This window comes from Rousettus aegyptiacus, unplaced genomic scaffold (assembly GCF_014176215.1).
Source record: "Rousettus aegyptiacus isolate mRouAeg1 unplaced genomic scaffold, mRouAeg1.p scaffold_m13_p_6, whole genome shotgun sequence".
Lineage (NCBI taxonomy): Eukaryota > Metazoa > Chordata > Mammalia > Chiroptera > Pteropodidae > Rousettus > Rousettus aegyptiacus.
The window spans coordinates 105,874,409-105,893,767 of record NW_023416309.1 but is presented as its reverse complement, the minus strand read 5'-3'; the positions used below and the strand labels follow the sequence as shown (position 1 = coordinate 105,893,767).

At 38.6% G+C, this 19,359-nt stretch overlaps 1 protein-coding gene and 1 pseudogene across 1 annotated transcript in view; both read right to left on the bottom strand.

The window, feature by feature from the left end:
* The window catches only part of LOC118603773 (centrosomal protein of 112 kDa-like), a 124,511-nt gene extending 111,920 nt beyond the window's left edge, over positions 1–12,591 (bottom strand). Inside the window, exon 1 of the mRNA XM_036221980.1 lies at positions 8,839–12,591. Within this exon, the coding sequence (XP_036077873.1) occupies positions 8,839–9,000 (162 nt within the window). The 5' untranslated portion in view covers positions 9,001–12,591. The remainder of the gene's footprint in view (positions 1–8,838) is intronic.
* LOC118603772 lies at positions 3,506–4,221 on the bottom strand (annotated as a pseudogene).
* Positions 12,592–19,359: the final 6,768 nt, after the last annotated feature.

Genomic DNA, 19,359 nt, shown 5'->3' with positions numbered 1-19,359 from the left:
CAATAGTGATAACTTTTCTTCTTTGTATCTGCCAAACTCAGCACACTCCCTAGCTCACACTGTAGTGCCTAACTTAAGTACGAAGTTCAACTGAATTAAACTGGTAATGTATCAATTTGCAAAGTAATCCAGAGAGTCAGAGACTAATGTGATCCTATAAAAGAAGTAATTACACATTTAGTTTTCCTTCACTAAAAGTTGTTCTAAATGCACACATACATTGTACCTCAGGTAGATGGCCATTCATTTAAATATTGTGAAAACGTTTCTTAGGCTTTTTGTTAAAAACAGCAAAGCCTTCACTGTGGATCAAAAGTCACATATTTTAAGATAATGTCAAAAATCTTAATTATTTTTTAGCTCTTTAGAATCAGAAAATTAATGAGATAATCTAAGCAGAATATGAATATCTTTTCTCTATTTTCCTAGCATTCTGTCTCAGTATTGAGTTCCAGTGGATAAAATTATCATCAGAAGCAAAACCTGAAGTAGAAATCTCCCAAGAATTGCAAAATTGTAACAAATAAGGTAAATGCTTGGCAAATCTCAGTTCTGCCAACTTTTTCCTTAAGGTTAATATTGCGAGACTATCTTATAACTAGGTTATTTTGGGACATCCCTATTTAATCCCTTTTAGATGGTCTGAGATCAAATGATTTCTACTCCAGAGAAAATACTATTATAGTAAGGTTTTGGTTATTTAGTACAATAATATTCAAACAGCAGATATTCAATTTTTGTTCAAGTAATAGTATCTGGTCATTAAATTTGTTCAATCCCCATATAATTTCACAAACCTTTTAATAGTTTGAGTTCTTAAGGACTTCTGGAGTTCAGACTGACATTTCACTTTAATAGTCATTCTATTTTTAGAAAAGTAGCCAAAATAATACTTACTACAACTCCATTAAGAAAATAACCTATAAAAGTGTTATGTACCATGACAATGTTGCTGAGGATGCTAACCATATTACATGCTGTCTTCTTCGTAAGAACTCCCTAGTAAAATTTTCTCTGAAGATTTCAACTCCAGGAATTTGAACTAATGAATTTTAAATTTTTATTGAACTGAATCGTGTTCTGTTATGTTCTCTTCACGTTTGTTCCTGGAAAATACAGAGTCAAATTGAGGTCCCTCTCTAGGAGGTAGACAAACCCTCACGGCAGGCAGTATTTTTTTACCAACCTTACTCTAGCTTCATCTTACTATTTTTTTATTTTCCCTCTAAGTTTGATTCCTTATTATAAAAAAAAAACTTGCATTTAAAAAGTCGCCTTTGACTTCCAATATATTGTGCCCCTAAAGATATGAAAAAATAAAAATGAAAAAATAACACCCTTGCATTACTTAAAGTAGAAAATGCCAAAACCTCAAAGAAACTGTAAGTAAAAACAAAAATAAAAAAAACAATAATTTTGTAGGTAAGATTCACCAATGGATGATAAAATTGGTGGATGGAAGTCTGAGGAGAAATAAGATATTTGCAGTCTCAAAATATTTCCTTAAGATAGTTTATGTACTGTAAGGAGAAAAAAATAACTTCACAGCAGAGAAACTGCGCAGATATTATCTTAACCAAGTGATCAATGTCAGTTTCACCAGGAATAAGACATTTCAGTATCACGTACCCCTTGATATAATGTACTTTAGAAGATACATCATCACTTCTGTAGTATTCTTGCTCAAAATCAAAATGCATAACCTCGATCTAATTATGAAAAAACATCAGACAAACCCAAAGTGAAAAAACATTCTACCAAATAACTAGTACTATTCAAAAGTGTCAAGGTCATGAAAGATATGGAAAAACTGTCATAGATAAACGGAGACCAAAAAGATAGGACAGCTAAATGCAATGTGAGATCCTGGAGTGGAACCTGGAACAACAGAAGATTAGTGGAAAACGGGTGAAATTTAAATAAGGTCCGTAGTTATCTACCAGTGTAAGTGTAAAGCACTTTACCAACGTTAATTTCCCGTCTCGGTGACCGCACTATGGATAATAAGATGCCGATACGGCGGAAGCTGGGTCTAAGGTGTATGAAAACTCTACAAATTATTTTTGAAACTTTTCAGTAGTATAAATAAAAAGTTTAAAAATAAGAATTTTTAAAAAGTCGTCTTCTATATTTTTTATAAGTAGGTTTTCATAATTACTGTTTGACATTCCCCCAATTCATCCTAAGCACTTAGGTTCCCATTTTATCCCCTTGGACCACCTCAAAAAATTCTTCATATCTCGTGCCAGTTCAAATATTGTATTTCAAGGACCACCTTCTCCATAAAACAGCCTCTGCTGACTACAGACCTTCTCAGATTTCCTAGCATTGTAGCCTAATCTAGAGTTTTACTATGCACAGTTATACAGTTTTAAAAGTCCTTTTATGTTTGTATTTCTCATTATCGCCACAATAAAAAAGCTTCCAGAAAGCAGAGACAAAGTTACAGTCCATCCTGTGATCAGCACTGAGCTAAGGATACAGTAAATGCTCTGCCCATTATATCTAGGTTGCCTCATTCACCCACAAGGTATTAATAATGGAAACCAGACACCTGGAAGTTCACCTATCCTCTCTGTGTGCTATGAGGCACCAAGTGCAGAACTAAATGAACCATTCGTTATGATCTAGGTATGGCGATTTTAATAATTGCTTATTCTCAGGAAGTCTCTGAAAGGTATGATACTTCCTTTAATTTAAATAAAGTCATCTGGGTTGAACAAATGCCATAAGCCATATTACAATTGCATTAATTAATAGAAACATAGAGCTAAATTATAAACCTTTAAATGCTCATTTAAAATGTTAAAATTTCTCATTCAATAATAATATGAAATGTATGATAACATAAGCAACTGTCGCAAAGAAGATTCAAAGACAGTAATGTTTTATGAGATATTTTCCATGACCCAGGGTTGCCTCCTTAGAGTCGACTGATCTGCTAAATTCACGCAGTGGGAACAAATGTCCATTTTCTTTGCCAAAAAAATACCGCAGATGAATATTAAAAACAGTTCTGCTAGCCAAACTTCTTCACATCTGCACACACTTAAAAATGTAGCTTTCTTTTTTTCAATAATTTGTAATGCATTCTGAAATATAGGAAAAAAATTATACAATACTCTACACCTGGTTGCTGAACTGGTGTTTTAGCTGTAAGTGCAATGATAGAGCCCATATTATTACTGGAATTGATCAGTGTACTCTAAATTGTGAATATATGTATGTGTGTACATTTACTATTATATATACGTGTGTGTGTGTGTGTGCGCGTGTATAGAGAGAGAGAGAGAAGAGCAAGAAATGGTTATGAATCAGAATATAAAGTTCAAAATATACCCCTAAGTATGTAAGAAATCAATCAAAAGAAATAAATATTTTTGAGAGGAATATAATTTAAAACATAGGAGTTAAAAAGATTTTAAGAATCCTCACAATTTGGGATTCTAATATTTTAAAAAATACTTCTCAAGTATTAAAATATTTTTTTTTGTTTTTGTTTTACAGTGAAAAATTTTTATATTTAGAATTAGCCAGCTAGACTGAGTTTAGATGATCCCAATTTTGTTGGCAACATCCAAAGCATCATGGTCGGGAGCCAGCCGAACATATGTCTCCTTCTCTCTGTCAGGCCTGATCAGGGTGTTGACTCTGGCCACGTCAATGTCAAAGGGCTCCTTCATGGCCTGTTTGATCCAGTGCTTGTTGGCCTTGACATCCACAACGAACACAAGTGTATTGTGGTCTGTCTTCCTCATGGCTCACTCGGTAGTCAGCATAGCGGCCAAGCTTGTTTCTCCGGGGGGGGGGGGGGGGGAAGGCGCTCTTCCAAGGATATTTAGGTTGTCTTCGAAGCCGTAGCGTCTTGGGCCATCGGAAGGTGGGTGACGTGCGTATCTTCTCTTTTTTCTGTGGCTGTGGGTGCCTTTCAGCACTGCTTTCTTTGCCTTCAAAGCCTTCGCTTCGGGTTTAGGAGAGGCAGGGGCCTCCTTCCTCACTTTCGGCATCATCTATGTGAGAAGCTCAAAATATTGTTTTTTAAGAAAGGTCCTTCATTCACCAAGAATGGCATACCACAAACGACAGTTCTTTTTTTCATCAAGTTTTTAACATGTGTGTAGAAGAAATATATTTTGAGCTTGATCTTAATATTGTATTTGCAAAATTTTGTAATATCGAAGTAGGAGAGGCTCTCAATTCAACATAATATTTAGAAGATATGTATTAATTATTCTAAAATATTTTAAAATCATCTCGATTTTTAGAAATAATTAATATGGAGAGTCAAGAATAACTAGTATCTTAAAAAGAGGTATTTAAAAATATCTATCACTTTCTTATCATGTTTATAAGTATTACTGTTATTTTAAAAAATAATATATATAAGACACGACAAAATAAACTAGGAAATTACAAATGTTCCTGCTTCCATACCCTGTATGCACTTTCTCTGACTGGTGTGTTTGATTTTTTCATATGCTAGGCTTGTTTTGAGCAGTTATTTTCTAAAATTCATCAGTCTAGTAATAAAATACATTACTGTCAGAAATAAACTATGTTGACATATGCTGCTTTATTAACATAAAATTAATCCCTTGTAGTAAAAAACTATTAAATAACAGGTATTTACCTGATTATGTATAAATCTCAAAGAATCTACAAAAAAGTGACTAGAACTAATAAGTGAGTTTAGAAAGATCACAGGATACAAGACCAATATAAAAAAAACCTGTTCTATTTCTACATATTAACAACAAACAATTGGGAATTGAAGTTAAAAACATAAAATAATTAGGTTTGAATCTAATAAAAATAAATGTAACATCTATTTGCTAAGAACTATAAACACTGAAGAAAGAAATTAAAGAAAACCTAAATAAATGGCAAGACAGTCTAGGTTCACGGGTTGAAAGACTCAATATCATTAAGATTTCGATTCTTTCTTGCAGCATATACAAGAATAAACTCAAAATGGGTTAAAGACTTAATCCTAAAACCCGAAACCATAAAACTCCTAGAAGAAAATATAGGCAGTACCTTTCTAACATTGCTCTAAGTAATATTTTTTTCCTGATATGTCACCTTGGGCAAGGGAAACAAAAGAAAAAATAAATAAATGGGACTACATCGAACTAAAAAGATTTGCACAGTGAAGGAAACAATCAACAAAAACCAAAAGACTCTGGGTATTTATCCAAAGAAAACCAATACAATCATTCGAAAAGATGTATGCACCCCTATGTTTGGTGCAGCATTGTTTACAATAGCCAAGACATGGAAGCAACCTAAGTGCCCGCCAACAGACAACTGGATAAAGATGACGTGGTGTGTAGATACAATGGAATATTACTCGGCCATAAAAAAGAATGAAACCGTACCTCTTTGACAACATAAATGAACTGGAAGGTATTATGTGAAATAAGGCAAATATTGAAAAACAAATACCATGTGATCTCAGCTATATGTGGAATCTAAAGAACAAAATAAACAAAACGTAAACAGACTCATAGATGCAGGGAACGAGCTGATGATGGTAGGAAGGCTGGGAGACGGGGTGAAAAAGGTGACAGGATTAAGGAGCACAAATTGGTAGTTACAAAGCAGTCATGAGGAAGTAAAGCAAAGCGTCGGGCATATAGTCAATAATATGGTAATAAATCTGTAGAGTGCCAGGTGTGTACCAGACTGGTGAGGGGGACCATTTTGTAACTTACATAAATGTCTAACCGCTATGCTGTACACCTGAAACTAATATAAAATAATACTGAATGTCAACCGCAATTAAAAAATCAAAAAGGGGACAATAAAGGTGAAGGGCAATAAGAGGTTCAAACTTCCAGGTATAAAGCAAGTAGGTAATGGGGAGGTGGTGTACAGCATAGAGAATATAGCCAATAAAGTTCTAAGAGTGTTGTATGCTGTCAGATGGTTGCGGGACTTATCATGGCGATCACTTCTTTTAGTATATAAATGTTGAATAACTACAGTGCACATCTGAAACTAATACAATATTGCATGTTAGCTATATTTTAATAAAAATCTTTAAAAAACAAGATTTTAATTCTCTCCAAACTGAGAAACAGAGTCAACACAATTAAAAAAAATACACCCTAGCTGAATTTTGTATAGATATCTTTATGTGGATTCTAAGAAAAGCGTAACAACTACCAGAGGAAAAACCATATTGAAAAGGAAGAAAAAAGTTGGGCAACTCATGTTACCTGTCTCCAAGACTGACTCTAAAAGCTACAATAATCAAAACAATATAGTATTGGAAAAGGACAAACATATATTTTAGTGGAACAAAATATATACAATCCAGTTGCATATCACACGTGTATGGTAAATTGATTTTCAACAAAGTTGCAAAGGCAATTCATTGGACAGTCTTTTCAAAAAATAGTGCTAAAACAATTGAACCTTAATCTCTACCTTGCACATTCTCACATACAAAAAAAAACTGATTCAAAATGGACCACAGGCCTAACTATAAAATTTAAAACTAGAAAATGTCTAGAAGAGAAGAAAATCTTTGTGACCTCAGGTTAGGCAAAGATTTCTTAGATATGACACCAAAACCATGACCTATAAACAAACAAACTGATAAATGTGACTTCATAAAAATTAAGAACCTCTGCTTTTGAAAGATAATGTTAAAAGAATAAAAAGTTAATCCATTGACAGTGAAAAGAGTTTGCAAATCATGTATCTTATAAAGGACTTGTATCCTAAATATATAAAGGAGTCTCAAAATTTAATAAGAAAATAAAATACAAAATTGAAGAACATTTACTTTGCCAAGGAAGATATTCAGATGACAAATACACCCATGAAAAGATGCTCCACATTATTAGTTATTAGAGAAATACGCATGTATGTGATCGGACACACCTATCAGGACGGCTAAAATAAAACTATAAACTGGACAATATTAAGTACTGCTGAAGATATAGAGCTGATGGGAACGCAAAACGATAAAGCCACTTTGGAAAAAGAGTTTGGCAAAATTCTATACAGTTAAAAAATATATTTAACATACAACTCAGCAATCTTGCTCCTTGCTATTCACCCAAGTGAAATGAAAACTGTATGTTCACATAAAACCTTTAGATAAATGTTTAACGACCTAAACATTTCCAACTAGAGGATGGATAAACTTTAGCACATCAGTGCGACGAAGTATTATTAGAAATAAAACAGAATGGATGGCGGATACACATGACGCGGGTGACTCGGATGCATGATGCCCAGGGAAAGAGACCAGGCTCGAAAGGCAGCATACTGAACGACTCGTTTAGTCTATGTTCCCAAACAGGCAAATCTGCAGTCACGGAAAACAGACGAGTGGCTACCAGGACTTGCGGCAAAGGGGAAAAAACGGAGGTGACAACGAAGGGTGAGGAGGAGTACCTGAGGTGACGGGATACTTCCTCGATTGCGGCGACAGTCTGTCACATTTATAGAATTATACATGATCTGCAAGTAAATTACATCTGGGTAAAAATGTTTTAAAAAGAGAGGCGTGAGTGCCAGGGGCACAGGAAAGAGCACGGTTTCTTCTGAGTCGGCGTAGAAGGTGAAAGACAGAGACAGATACCAGATTTGAGAGGATGATGAGGAGTTCGTCAGGTCTTCCAGGTGGAGAGAGAAGCACGTGTGAAACCCGAGGGGGGGGGCTGTCTGCAGCCTAGACATGGAAAAGGGGGTCGCCGGAGTGAGCGCAGCATCTGTGGGGCGGCGGGGGGGGGGGACGTGGTTCGGAAAGGTAGAAGGTGCCACCTCACAGCCATTGTGATGGCTACTATGACAACGAAAAAACCGAAAACAGCGTTGGCGATGATGTGGAAGCATCGGAAGCCCTGTGCGCTGCCGAGGGGAACGTAAATGGTACAGCGCGCGGAAAACAGGAGGACCCGCTCCTCGAAAAAGCAAAATCAGAATTCCCGTGTGGTCCCGCGGTTCCACTGCTGGGCACATCCCCGAAAGGACTGAAAGCAGAAACGCAAACAGGTAGCGTACGCTCACAGTCGCCGCAGCGCTACTTACGACGGCCAGAACGCAGAAGCGACCCAAGGATAAACAAAGTGTCTGATACACACACGGGGGAATATTACTCAGCCTTTAAAAGATGCAAATTCTGACACACGCTACAGCACAGGTAAACCCTGCAGACATTCTACTGAGCGAAATAAACCAGCCACGGAAAGACAAATATCGTTTGATTCCACTCAAATGAGGTCCCTAGAGTGGTCGCACACACACAGAGTAGAGAGGAGGATGGTGGGGCCAAGGGCGGGGAGGAGGAGGGAAGAGGGAGCTGGCGTGGAATGGGGGCCATTTAGGTTGTGCAAGATGAAAGAAGTTGTGGAGACGGACGCTGTGATGGCTGCACGACAACGTACTCAAGGCCACTGAACTGTGCGCTAAAAAATTAAACGAGGAAAACAAGGCAAGTAGAAGAGAAAAAATAGATCATGCAAGTCCTTAGCTAGAAAGCTCAGGAGCTACGGCAGCTTCACTTCGTTGTGGGCAAAGATTCTCTGGATGATTTTAAGCAAGGGAGGGAAATGCCATTAGTTTACAATCTATCTTGTCCAGAAGGTTCTACCCGATTCTACCCCTCCCTCACAGACTGACTTCCAGACACCTTCCTGGGTGTTTCCCAGGGCATGACTCTAATTTCAGTTTGATGTAATTACAGTTTCATTCGTTCCATGATCCCTGACCCACGAAAAGAAATCTCTTTCTACTTTGCGAAGGCCTAATCCAGCCCGACGATGAGATCAGATTTTCAGACACGGCCCTGTCTCAAGGACACGGAAGGTGTCTCAGTCTTACCTTCTTCTCTTTGAGGCCAGATGGTCCTGTGTCCCTCAGGGGCCTCAGAGCACCCGCCTGCTCTGTCTTGGGGTCATTACCATTTCCTCCTTTTATTCTGATCAGACCTGGGACTTGGCTCTCCGTGGGAGACAAGCAGTCTACAGTGAGAGTGTTCCACATTTCCTTTGGCCCCCATAAAGGTCGCAGAAGCAAAGATGAGAGCAGACTGCAGCCAGGCGAAGCTTCTCTTTGATGCTAATGAGGGCCCAGCTTCCCCACCCTGACAGAAGGATGACTTGGGCCAGGGGACGGGGTATGAGAGAAACCTCCAACCTCTCAGGCGAGGGTGAGCAGGGGCCGGTGACATCACAATCACACTGGGAGGGCCAGCACAGCCTTTTTTATTGTGGTGACAAAGGGGACAGCAGGGTGCAGATGCCCTCCTCGGACGTAGGGCAGGACAGCGATGCAACTAGGCGGTGACTTTTATACATCACTGTTCAGCTCACAAAGTGGTTAAAGTATAAAAAACGTTTAGACAAGACTGAATGATACAACTTAAAAACCACGTATAATCCTATCCCACGAATAAATGAACTAGAGTATCTTCATTTTCCCCCACTGTGTAAGCTTGTCTGCGGCTTACTTTTTTGTGGTCTTCCACCCCTTATCAAATCCACCAGAAAGCTGGTTGGCTCCAACTTTAAAATCCGTGCAGAATCTGACTACCTCTACCAGTGCCATTCTGGCCTAAGCCAGCAGCATCTCTCTGAGCTCACACGATTACTTCATGCCCTTCTGGGGTTTCCCACCTTGGTTCTCACACAACCAGAATGATCTCTTCAAGCCTGAGTCAGATCACACCACTCCTTGGCACAATATCCTAATGCCTTCCCATCACTCAGAGCTGAAGTCCAAGTCCGTGCACCAGCCTCCGAGGCCCTACACGGTCAGGACCCTTGGGATCCCTCGGACTTTGTCTCCGACCCACTCTCCCCCTTGTCCACTCCACTTTGGCCTCTCGGCTGCTCCTTAACCATGCCAGCCATGCTCCTGCCGTGGGGTCTTTGCACTACCTGGCTAACCCAACTCCTCCGTCGGCCTTCTCCGAGGCCATCCCTGACCACACTATTTAAATGGTCCCTGCTGCAACCAGATCCTGGTACCCCAGAGTTTTCCCTAATTATATCAATGTTCTGCTAATCAAGGAATACATTACTAAGTCAAAAGAGATAAGTGTTTTAAAAGTCCATAATATAGAGTACCAAAGGCTTTCAGGAAAGTTGGACCAATTGACATTGCCATCAACAGTATTTTAGGGCACTTACTCACTCCACCCTTAGTATTTGGTATTGTTAATTAAAAATATACTTGCTATTATTTAAAATAATTTGCTTATTTAATATGTGAAAAATAGTGTCTTAATTAGTATTTCCTTGATTGCTTGTGAGAATGAAGAGCTTTATTTAAGCCAATGGCACTTTTTCTGGTCACTTACTTTGTTTTTCACTGTATCCCATAATATATTTAATCTAGTTAAATTTAGTTGATTCTTATCATATTGAGTCAAGAAAATGTATTCCACATGGAATAATTGCTTCTCTTTCATTATGAACAATGGTTGAAACGAGACCTGACTCTCAGCCCAGGGCTCTTCCCCTGCCTCTGACCCCTCTGCAACTGAGGCCCTCGACACCCAGCACCTAGGGCGCCAGCTTGCCCTCTGCTCTCCCCTCACAGAAACGCTCTGAAGGAGGCAGGAGTATAGATAGGGAGGGTCTGTCCCTAGGCACCAGCTTCCTCGAGCCTTCTAACAAATGGAAAATACTTTTGTTTCAAGGGCGTAAACACTACTGGAATGTTTGCTTCATGTGAAAAAAAAAATCAGTAAAGGCTAGTAAGAATAGTAAATTACTAGAGTCTAGTTCTCTATAACCTTAGTTCAGAATTACTGTTAAAAAGGCACTCATTTAAAACATGCAGTCAGCATTATCGTGTCCAATAATTTAGTCATAAGAGATATAAGAGGGAAAGGTGTCTCCTCTACACAGAAAGTACTTCATAGTTAGGATAATCATATAACTTAGTGTGCAAACCGGCACATGCTTAAGAGTGAAAGAAATTGGGGAAAATGCTAAATCATATGGGCTACCTAGACGATAGGAGCAAACTGGGCCTTTCCCAGGCAAATTAGGATGTACAAGTACCCTATTTATGGTAATCTATGAGGAGAGTGCTGTGAATTATTATTTCTGTTCTTACTTGTAATCGTTTCATATGGATGAAGATAATACTGAAATACATATTTATTTTATTTTCTTCAGTGTTATGGAAAAAAGATGCACTGTCCAATAATATTCCTATAAATATGGCCATGAAGCTAAAAAGTATCAACAAGGTCATACAATTATTAGTACTCATCTTAAACACACACACATCCCAAAACCCCACGAAAAACAAGGATGAACTCACACACAAATGCATTTGAGGACAAACACCTGCATATTTTACTTGTTCCCAATTCTGTTTGGATATCAATCTCTTAAGATGGCGAATAAAACTTTTCTTTTCAATAACTTCTCAAGTCAAATGACTACATTTTGTTGCACTGACCTAAGAAATTTTTCCTTTATTCTAGGGAGAAATGTTTTCACTTAACAAAGTCCAAAAGGATAAAACCAACAACTTCTGGTGAATGGCAGCACTTCTGCATATAATGGTTAGAATATTAGAAAGTCGGGCCACAGAACGACGGGTAGGATTAATCTCGCAAACTTTAAATGTTTACTTTAAAAATAGGCAATGATTCATTTATAATTCTAAATTTTATTCTGAAAGAATCTTAACATAAAATAGACTGCCTTTTAATTTTCTCCAAGTAAAACAGTTCTCCAGCCTAGGAAAACCAGACTTGGAAGTGAAGCTATTGATTCGCCCTCCCAGACTGTCAGAAAACAGGAGTGCTCTTTAATATGCAGCAGAGGCGGAGGGAGAAATGGCAAAGGGGTCTCTGGGAACCAGCGGACGCCACTCGGCAGGGCAGGGCGCAGAGCTTTTCCATCTACTGTGTCTGAGGCTCCACCCTGGCACTGAGCTTTGCAGGCCCGCTCAGGTAGAGGCGGTAAGACCTCAACAATGCAAATATTCAAGCATGAATGATGACAGATACTCTGCTCTTCTGCTTAATCAACAAGCACCCCAGACATCATTCCAGTATTTATTTAACAAAATCACTGTGAAACAGGTGCCTCACGTCAGAATCAGAAAAAGGAGAGAGCTGGGGACTGACATAAAGCCGAGTCTCTAAGGAGCACCCGATTCCTCTTGTTACATAAGAAGATACACAAACTGATTTAACTAAAATATTTGATTTGATTAGTACATATTGTCAAAAATGACCAAAAAAGTCTTAGCTTTCGTATAAGACAAGACATAGCCCCGTTCACCATTCATCGAAGGTTTACAATATGAAAGTCATTCGGAGATACTTTAAAATTCTAAACCTGAATAAAATGAACACCAATTTATCCCATTCAAATTATGCGCACACCCAAAGTTTCCCAAGTTGTCATCTGTGCGGGTTTTTCCTATCGTACATTAATTTATTATTATATTTAGAGACATCATTATAGTCCATTTTACTAAGCTGTAGCGTATTTATACACCCAGATGAAGAAAGGTCATCCACATTTGTGGAATATTGTAAAACCATACTGGATGTTATTTGTCAAGCAATTTTTATACATCTAAACTGTCTGAGGATAACATTTAATTTAAAATTTTAAGAATACAAAATTTCATATTTTTAGCAAGAAAAAAGACAGGGAAAAGATCAAAGTAAAAAGCACAGAATTGAGATTAAAAAATCCATTTTAAGCCAAAATGACAATGTCTTCATAAGTTAATATTAATCCTTTAATTATAAATTTCAAAGGTTTAAGTAGTTTCTATGACCTTAGCTTTGAATAATTATACCATATGGGGCTTTTCTTAAATTTAAAAAAGATGCTGAATTGTTGCTCAAAGCCTTTTAATGACTCCAGGCTGGCAGAATTCCAGTATAATCCTTCAGATACCATTAAAATTATAGCCCAGGAACCCGAGCTGGTAAATGCTATGTCAATTTCATAAGAGCTTTTTACTTACTACAGTGTGGAAAATGTTTGATGTGATCATATGTTTTTAAATATCAATTCGTGAAGCTTAAAACTACTACTTATAATAAAGAACTTTCAAAGGAAACAATGAACAGATTACACTAAATACAAACAAAACTTTTTGTGTATCATAAAATCAAATGATAAAATTAGAAGGCAAATACTGAAAATATTTGCCACCAAGAGTTTTATTATTATTCTAAATATAAAATGAGTTATATCAGGTGATGAGAAAAACATTAGGATAGTAAGAGAAATTGACAATGAATATGAACTGGCGCCTGTCAGAAAATGAACTGTGAATAACAAATCTATCATAAGCGTTTGACCTTGGTCTTAAAAATGCTGAAAAATAAAAAAATACAATAAATTATGCTATATCCATAAAATAGAATACAATGAATCAATGAAAACTGTATTTTCCAAGAATGTCAAATGATATTGGAATATTCTTAGCATAGCTTTTAAAAAAGCAAAAGACACTGTTTTTTTAGTATGATCTCAGTCAGCTTACGTGGCTATTGTACATACATGTTAAATTATTATTATTGATTATCTCTGGGAGGTGGTAGTAACAGGAAATTTTACACTTCTCTATTTTCCATATTTTCTAAAATATCTTTTATTTCAAGAAAGGTGATTTTTTAAAATAGCTGAATAGATTTCTTAAACATAACAAAATTTAAATAGTAATGTTCTGCAGTGTTTCAAAGGTTCATATTTTATGGACTTTCAAATTGGTTTGAAAAGATTTTAAAAGACTAAAAAGGCAGCTTTCACTTTGCAAATGTTAATCATTTATTCTTTTGGATTCTCTATTACAAGAATTTTGACCTTGGGAGGTATTTCACATATCTCTTAACTCAAAGCCATTGAAGACATCATCTAGGTGTGACTCACCGCTGACAGGAGCAAGGCAGGATCTAGAGTTAGTAATTCCTATCACCTTAATGTTGAACGGGCTACAGGAACAGCCCACACCACAGTGAATGTCACATTGAAATTACTTATTATTCTGGTGTTATTTCCTCTTTTCTTCGAACATCAATTTTATACTTAGTAATAGAAAATTTCTAAATCCCTCGATTCTGACTAGATATTTTAACTTTCAGATTTATTTAAACATGGAAAAATCCTTCTATAAGTTGCAACATGAAGAATTCAAGTAACATGCACAGTGACAAAACAGTTTAGCAACAGGATTACCTACCGGCCTGTTAGTATTAATTCAAACTTTTATAGTAAGAACTCAAATATCTACTAAAGATAAAACCATATCTGAAAAAAAAATTGTGTATTTAACTTAGTAAGTAAAATGAAGGAAATTACAACACCAAAAAAAAAAAAATCAAGTGACTATTTGAATATAAAATATATCTTATCCTATGTAAAGTATTTATGAGGGGTTGAAATCAAATTTGGAAAAATCGATAACGATTTTTGTATTTAATCCTATTACCATTCTCAGCGGCTGTACCGGGTTTCTCAGTTCATCACCACTCTTTTATTCACTCGCTCAACATTCCTGAACGCCTCCTGTGTCCCAGGCACCACATGTGACCCTGAGTGTTTGAAACGAATGTTTCACAAGGACTGCGTTCAGGGAACCCACAGTCCAGGTGTCCACTGCATCTGGAAACTACTAAATCCCTTTTACTAGTGGAGGAAAAACACTTAGCAATCGAAAATACAAATTCCTCTTCATATGGAGAGCCTGGCACTTGCAATTTTGCCGTATGGACTTCGGGGTTGGTTCATTCCACCGACTCAACAAAAACCAAACTCAAGACAGTAACACCAGCCACGTGGCGTCCTTGCCCTGATCCCCAGACTCTGCCTCTGCCGGCGACTCCCGCACCCTGACCGACCGACCGCCTCGGCGCCTTCGCCCGCATAGGTTAGAATGACTGCGCTAAAACCCCCTTCTCTCTTCTTGTATTCCTTGTGAACCCAGGAGCATTCCGTTCTTCCAGGCTCACAGCGCTGTGCTCCCCCTCTCCTGGGAGCACCACTTCTACCTGAGCAAACATTCCTTTACCCCGCTTCCCTTCGGCTGCGCCCCGGCCATCTGCTCGGCCTGAAGCCTGGCTGTTTCCTGACACTCCCCACTCTGAGCGACTACTCTTCAAACTCAACATGTTCATAACGGAATTCTTTTTCCTCCCCATACCGGAAACTTCCCCTTCCTTCCCAATTTATTAAGAGTTGAAGACCCCTTAACAGGTCTAATCGATGCCATCTCCGAAATGATTCTGCAGCATGTCTGCTCCGGCCCATCGTCACTGTTCTCGGGGACCTGAGGATTAATCCCCACCAACTACTTCTGCCACCATGGCATCTTTCCCATACTGACGAAGATTTTCCTAATAATCATTTGACTCTTGACGCTCCGTTGCGTAAAAATCTTCAGTAGCTTCTGTTTACCCAACGAAGTTAAAATACTTAATACAGCTGCGGAGACTAGCAATGATCCCTACCTGCCTTTTAGCCCGATCGCTCACCTCTCTCCTTGATTCACCTCTATGCTGTGCATAGGGTTCTGGTTGCCCTTGCTGGCCCTTTGGCTTAGAATGCCATCTTGCACATCCACTAGTTGATATCTACTTTAAGTGACATCTCTCTAGTTATCTTCCCTGATTGCCTTAACAGAAAATAATTCTCCCCAATTCACACTCTACCCTTCAATACAATTACGTGTATGTCTTGCAGTCACTACACTTCAGAATTTCCTTGAGGCCAATACCTTTTCCCCCACTTTTTTCTGTGTATCTCCATAGTGCCTGGGACGATGCCTTCCTGGATTATACAAAATCTTCCAAAATATTTGCCAAATGAATTACCCATGGTTTCTAATATGATTTTTTTTTTTTTTTACTATCTGTAAACTGTCAACTAGTAAAACATAGACCCCTATATTTGAAAACATTTAAAATGTGAATATAGAATGCAAGAAAATCAAGATTGAAATTGTATGACTTCTAAGTCTAGCTTTAGTGTGTCCAATTTTCTTAAATTGAGCTACACCGGTATCTGTGTCACTGAAGAACGTCACTTAGAAATACCGTGACCTGGTGGCAGAGGTCGTTGGAGCTGAGGTGAGGTGCGTGGAAGGGTTACCAGAAAAGATAAATGCAACACCATCTTCATTCTCCATCAGTCTTTTACTTGTTATTGTCAGAGGGCTAAAACTATTCCATATAGAGAAATTTCCTTAATTCCTGAAACTCTGCATATTTTAACATCAAAACATCATTTTGTACTGCTTAGTGCATTGTCTCTATTGCCTTCACTTTGCTGTAGAAAAGGCATCTACCTGGAACGTGTCCCGGTGGCCAACCTGTTGCCTTTGTCACCTTCTTCCCTTTGGTAAGGGCGACTCCTTTGTCCACTGGCTCCAGCAAGGCACTGTGCGATCACCCCTGACTGCTCGATCCCTCTCCTCCGCCCTTTCTCTCTCCCCTGCCTGCCCCCCTTCCTCCGTCCCTCTCTCCATCTCCCCGCATCTGAACCAACAGCGGGTCCTGTCAGCTGTCCCTTCAGAACATGACCCGAATCTGATCAGCACTTATCCTCATCACTACGACTGCCCAGGGCCCGCGCCTCCAGCGTCTGTCTTGCGATGCCCTTTAAACCGGCCTCCCTACTGCCTCCCTGCCCTCGATTGTCTGTGCTCAGCACTGGCAGGCCTAGAGGTCCTCTTCAAATGTGAATCAGATCACAGAGAGTCAAAACGAAGCTCTTTCAAAGGCCTAGACACACCTGTGGGACCTGGCCCACCTCTGGGGTGTCTTCCCTGACCTCACCACCTCTTCTTCTCCCCCCCCCCCCATTATCATTTCCAGGCACAGTGGTCCCCTTGCTGTTCCTCCAAAAACCCAGGCTGCCTGCCGCCTCTTTAGAGTCCTTGTCCTATTGATTTCTGGGTTCAGAGTTATGCTGCCAAGGGCAAAGTTGGCTGAAATCTGACTCTCAGATCAATTTAGGTCATGTAAAGCAAGCACCTTAGGACCCCGACCCGTGGAAATCGGTGGAGTAGTGCCTAGCTGGTGTGGTATGCCTGCTCCATGAGGGCTGAACATCATTTAAAAATGAAGAAGGGAAAAATTAAATGGAATCAGAAAATTCTTAAATTATGCTTTTGAGGTTTTTTGATCCCCAAATATAGAATGGTCCTTGGAAACTCAAGGGACAATTTACATTTGTTATGATTAACAGTCATTCGCATTTTCTACCCATTTACACTTTTCCAGAACATCGAAAGAAGGAATATTTGAGATTGTTCCTGGGAAGAACAGTCAACCCAAGATGTGTAAACACTACATTGACATTTATTTCAAAAATATATAATTCTAAAGAAACTTCTAAATCTGAAATATCCACCTGGGAAAATATGTCATTATTTTACACTGTTGTAAAAAAAACTGTAAAATCTAGAAATGATCATTAAATAAGCTAGTAATAACCTGAAACCTAGTTTTAACCTAAGAAAATTGAGGGCTACAGCCCACGTTTTCCTAACCAGTATAATATCTGACATCATCATGATACTGTTTTATCACAATGTGTACTTAATTACTAGAAAATGGGATATTCTATAGAATCCCTTCAGTGAAAAGTCAAGAAGAGTTAGGAAACGCCCTGCATTATTTTAGTGGTACTTACACATACTGCAAGATACTTAAGTCACCCATTTAAATAGTTTATACACTGAAGAGTAATTCTGTGTCCACCACCTGGAGATTAAACAGGGGTGGCAAAGCTGGGTTTCAAGTATGGGTTTCGACTGTCTACAAAAAATCGAGCTGCGTGTCTTACCTTTTCCAGCGTCATCTCCGTCTCGGCAGCATGAGTCTTCTTCAGCTCTATTTTCATCTTTTCTGACTCAGCCTTCAGCTTGTTGACGGCCGTCTCGTGGTCCCTCGCGGCCCTTTGCTTCTCTTCTTCCCGAAGAAGACCGAGCTCCACCAGCTGCTGTTTCCTCTGTGAGTTCACGTTAATCAGCTCCTCTCTCAGCTTGTGAACTTGGGCCTCCATGTCAGCCATAACCTTGTTTTCAAAAATGGAAAAGCAGGCAAAAGCTGTGACTAGGAAAGCTATGGAAGAATTGCAAAAGACTAACGAACATGCGAAAATGCCCCTTCCTCCCTCCCTCTTTTCCTTCTTCCTTCCTTCATCCTCCAAACCTATGCCATTCCATCCGCGCTCAGACAGAAACACTGCCTAGAACATTTCGCCCATAGACGACATATTCAGTTTTATTTCTTTTAAATTATCTATGTAAATGGAAGATCACATATATTATTCTGCAACTTGTTTTTTCAGATAGTCAACATTATGCTCCTGAGAGTCATCTAATACTGGCTATTGTATTTTTGTTCTTGTTTCATTGATTTCTGCTTTTATTTTCATGTCCTTCGTTCTACCTTCTTGGGTTTATTTCATATTCCTCCTTCTAACTTCTTATTTTGGATATTGAACTCATTTATTTTTATCCTTTCTTCTTCTCTGATTTGTAAACTTAAGACTATAAATACCCTGGCAACTACTACTTAAGTTTAATCTCTTAGGTTTAGATATATGGTATTTTCTTGTAATTCAAAACATTTAAAACTTTTTAATTCTTTTAATTCAAAACCTTTAAAAACTTCCATTACAATTTCTCTTTCACTTATGAGTCATTTAGAAGTATGCTTTTTAATTTCTAAACATACGGGGTATCCTAGTTTCCCAGGACTATCACCACAAAGGACCACGAACAGAGTGACTTAAGACAACAGACATTCACTCTCTCGCAGTTCCAGAATTCGAGTCTAAAATCAAAGTGCTGGCGAGGCTGGCTCCTCTGCAGGCTCCGAGGAAGAATCCGTGCCACGCCTCTCCCTCAGCCTCTGGCGTTTGCTGCCAGCCCCTGGCGCTTCTTGGCTTGCAGATGCGTCACTCCAACCTCTGCGTCCATCATCACGTCACTTTCTGTGTGCGTCTGTGTCCAAATTTCCCTCTTCAAATAAGGACACTGGTCGCCCTGGATTCAGGGCCCGCCCTGATCCGGTGTGACCTTATTTTACCCTGATTGCCTCTGCAAAGACCCTTCCAAATAGGTCACGTTTATAAGTTCTGAGTGGATATGGAATTCTGGGGAGACATCAATCAATTTAGGACTTCGATCCTCATGCGTCCTCAAGTTTTATATACCTGTCTTATAAATAGCATATATATTTTGAATTCTTTTTAAAATCTCATCAACTTTTTTCTTTTAAATAGTGCATTTAGTCCAATTTAGTTAATTACTTTGTATATGCGAACATATTTAACTTTACTTTTCTCTTTTTCTGTGCTATTTGCCCTGTCTTTTGCATATTTTGTTTCCCCCCCCCTTTTTTTT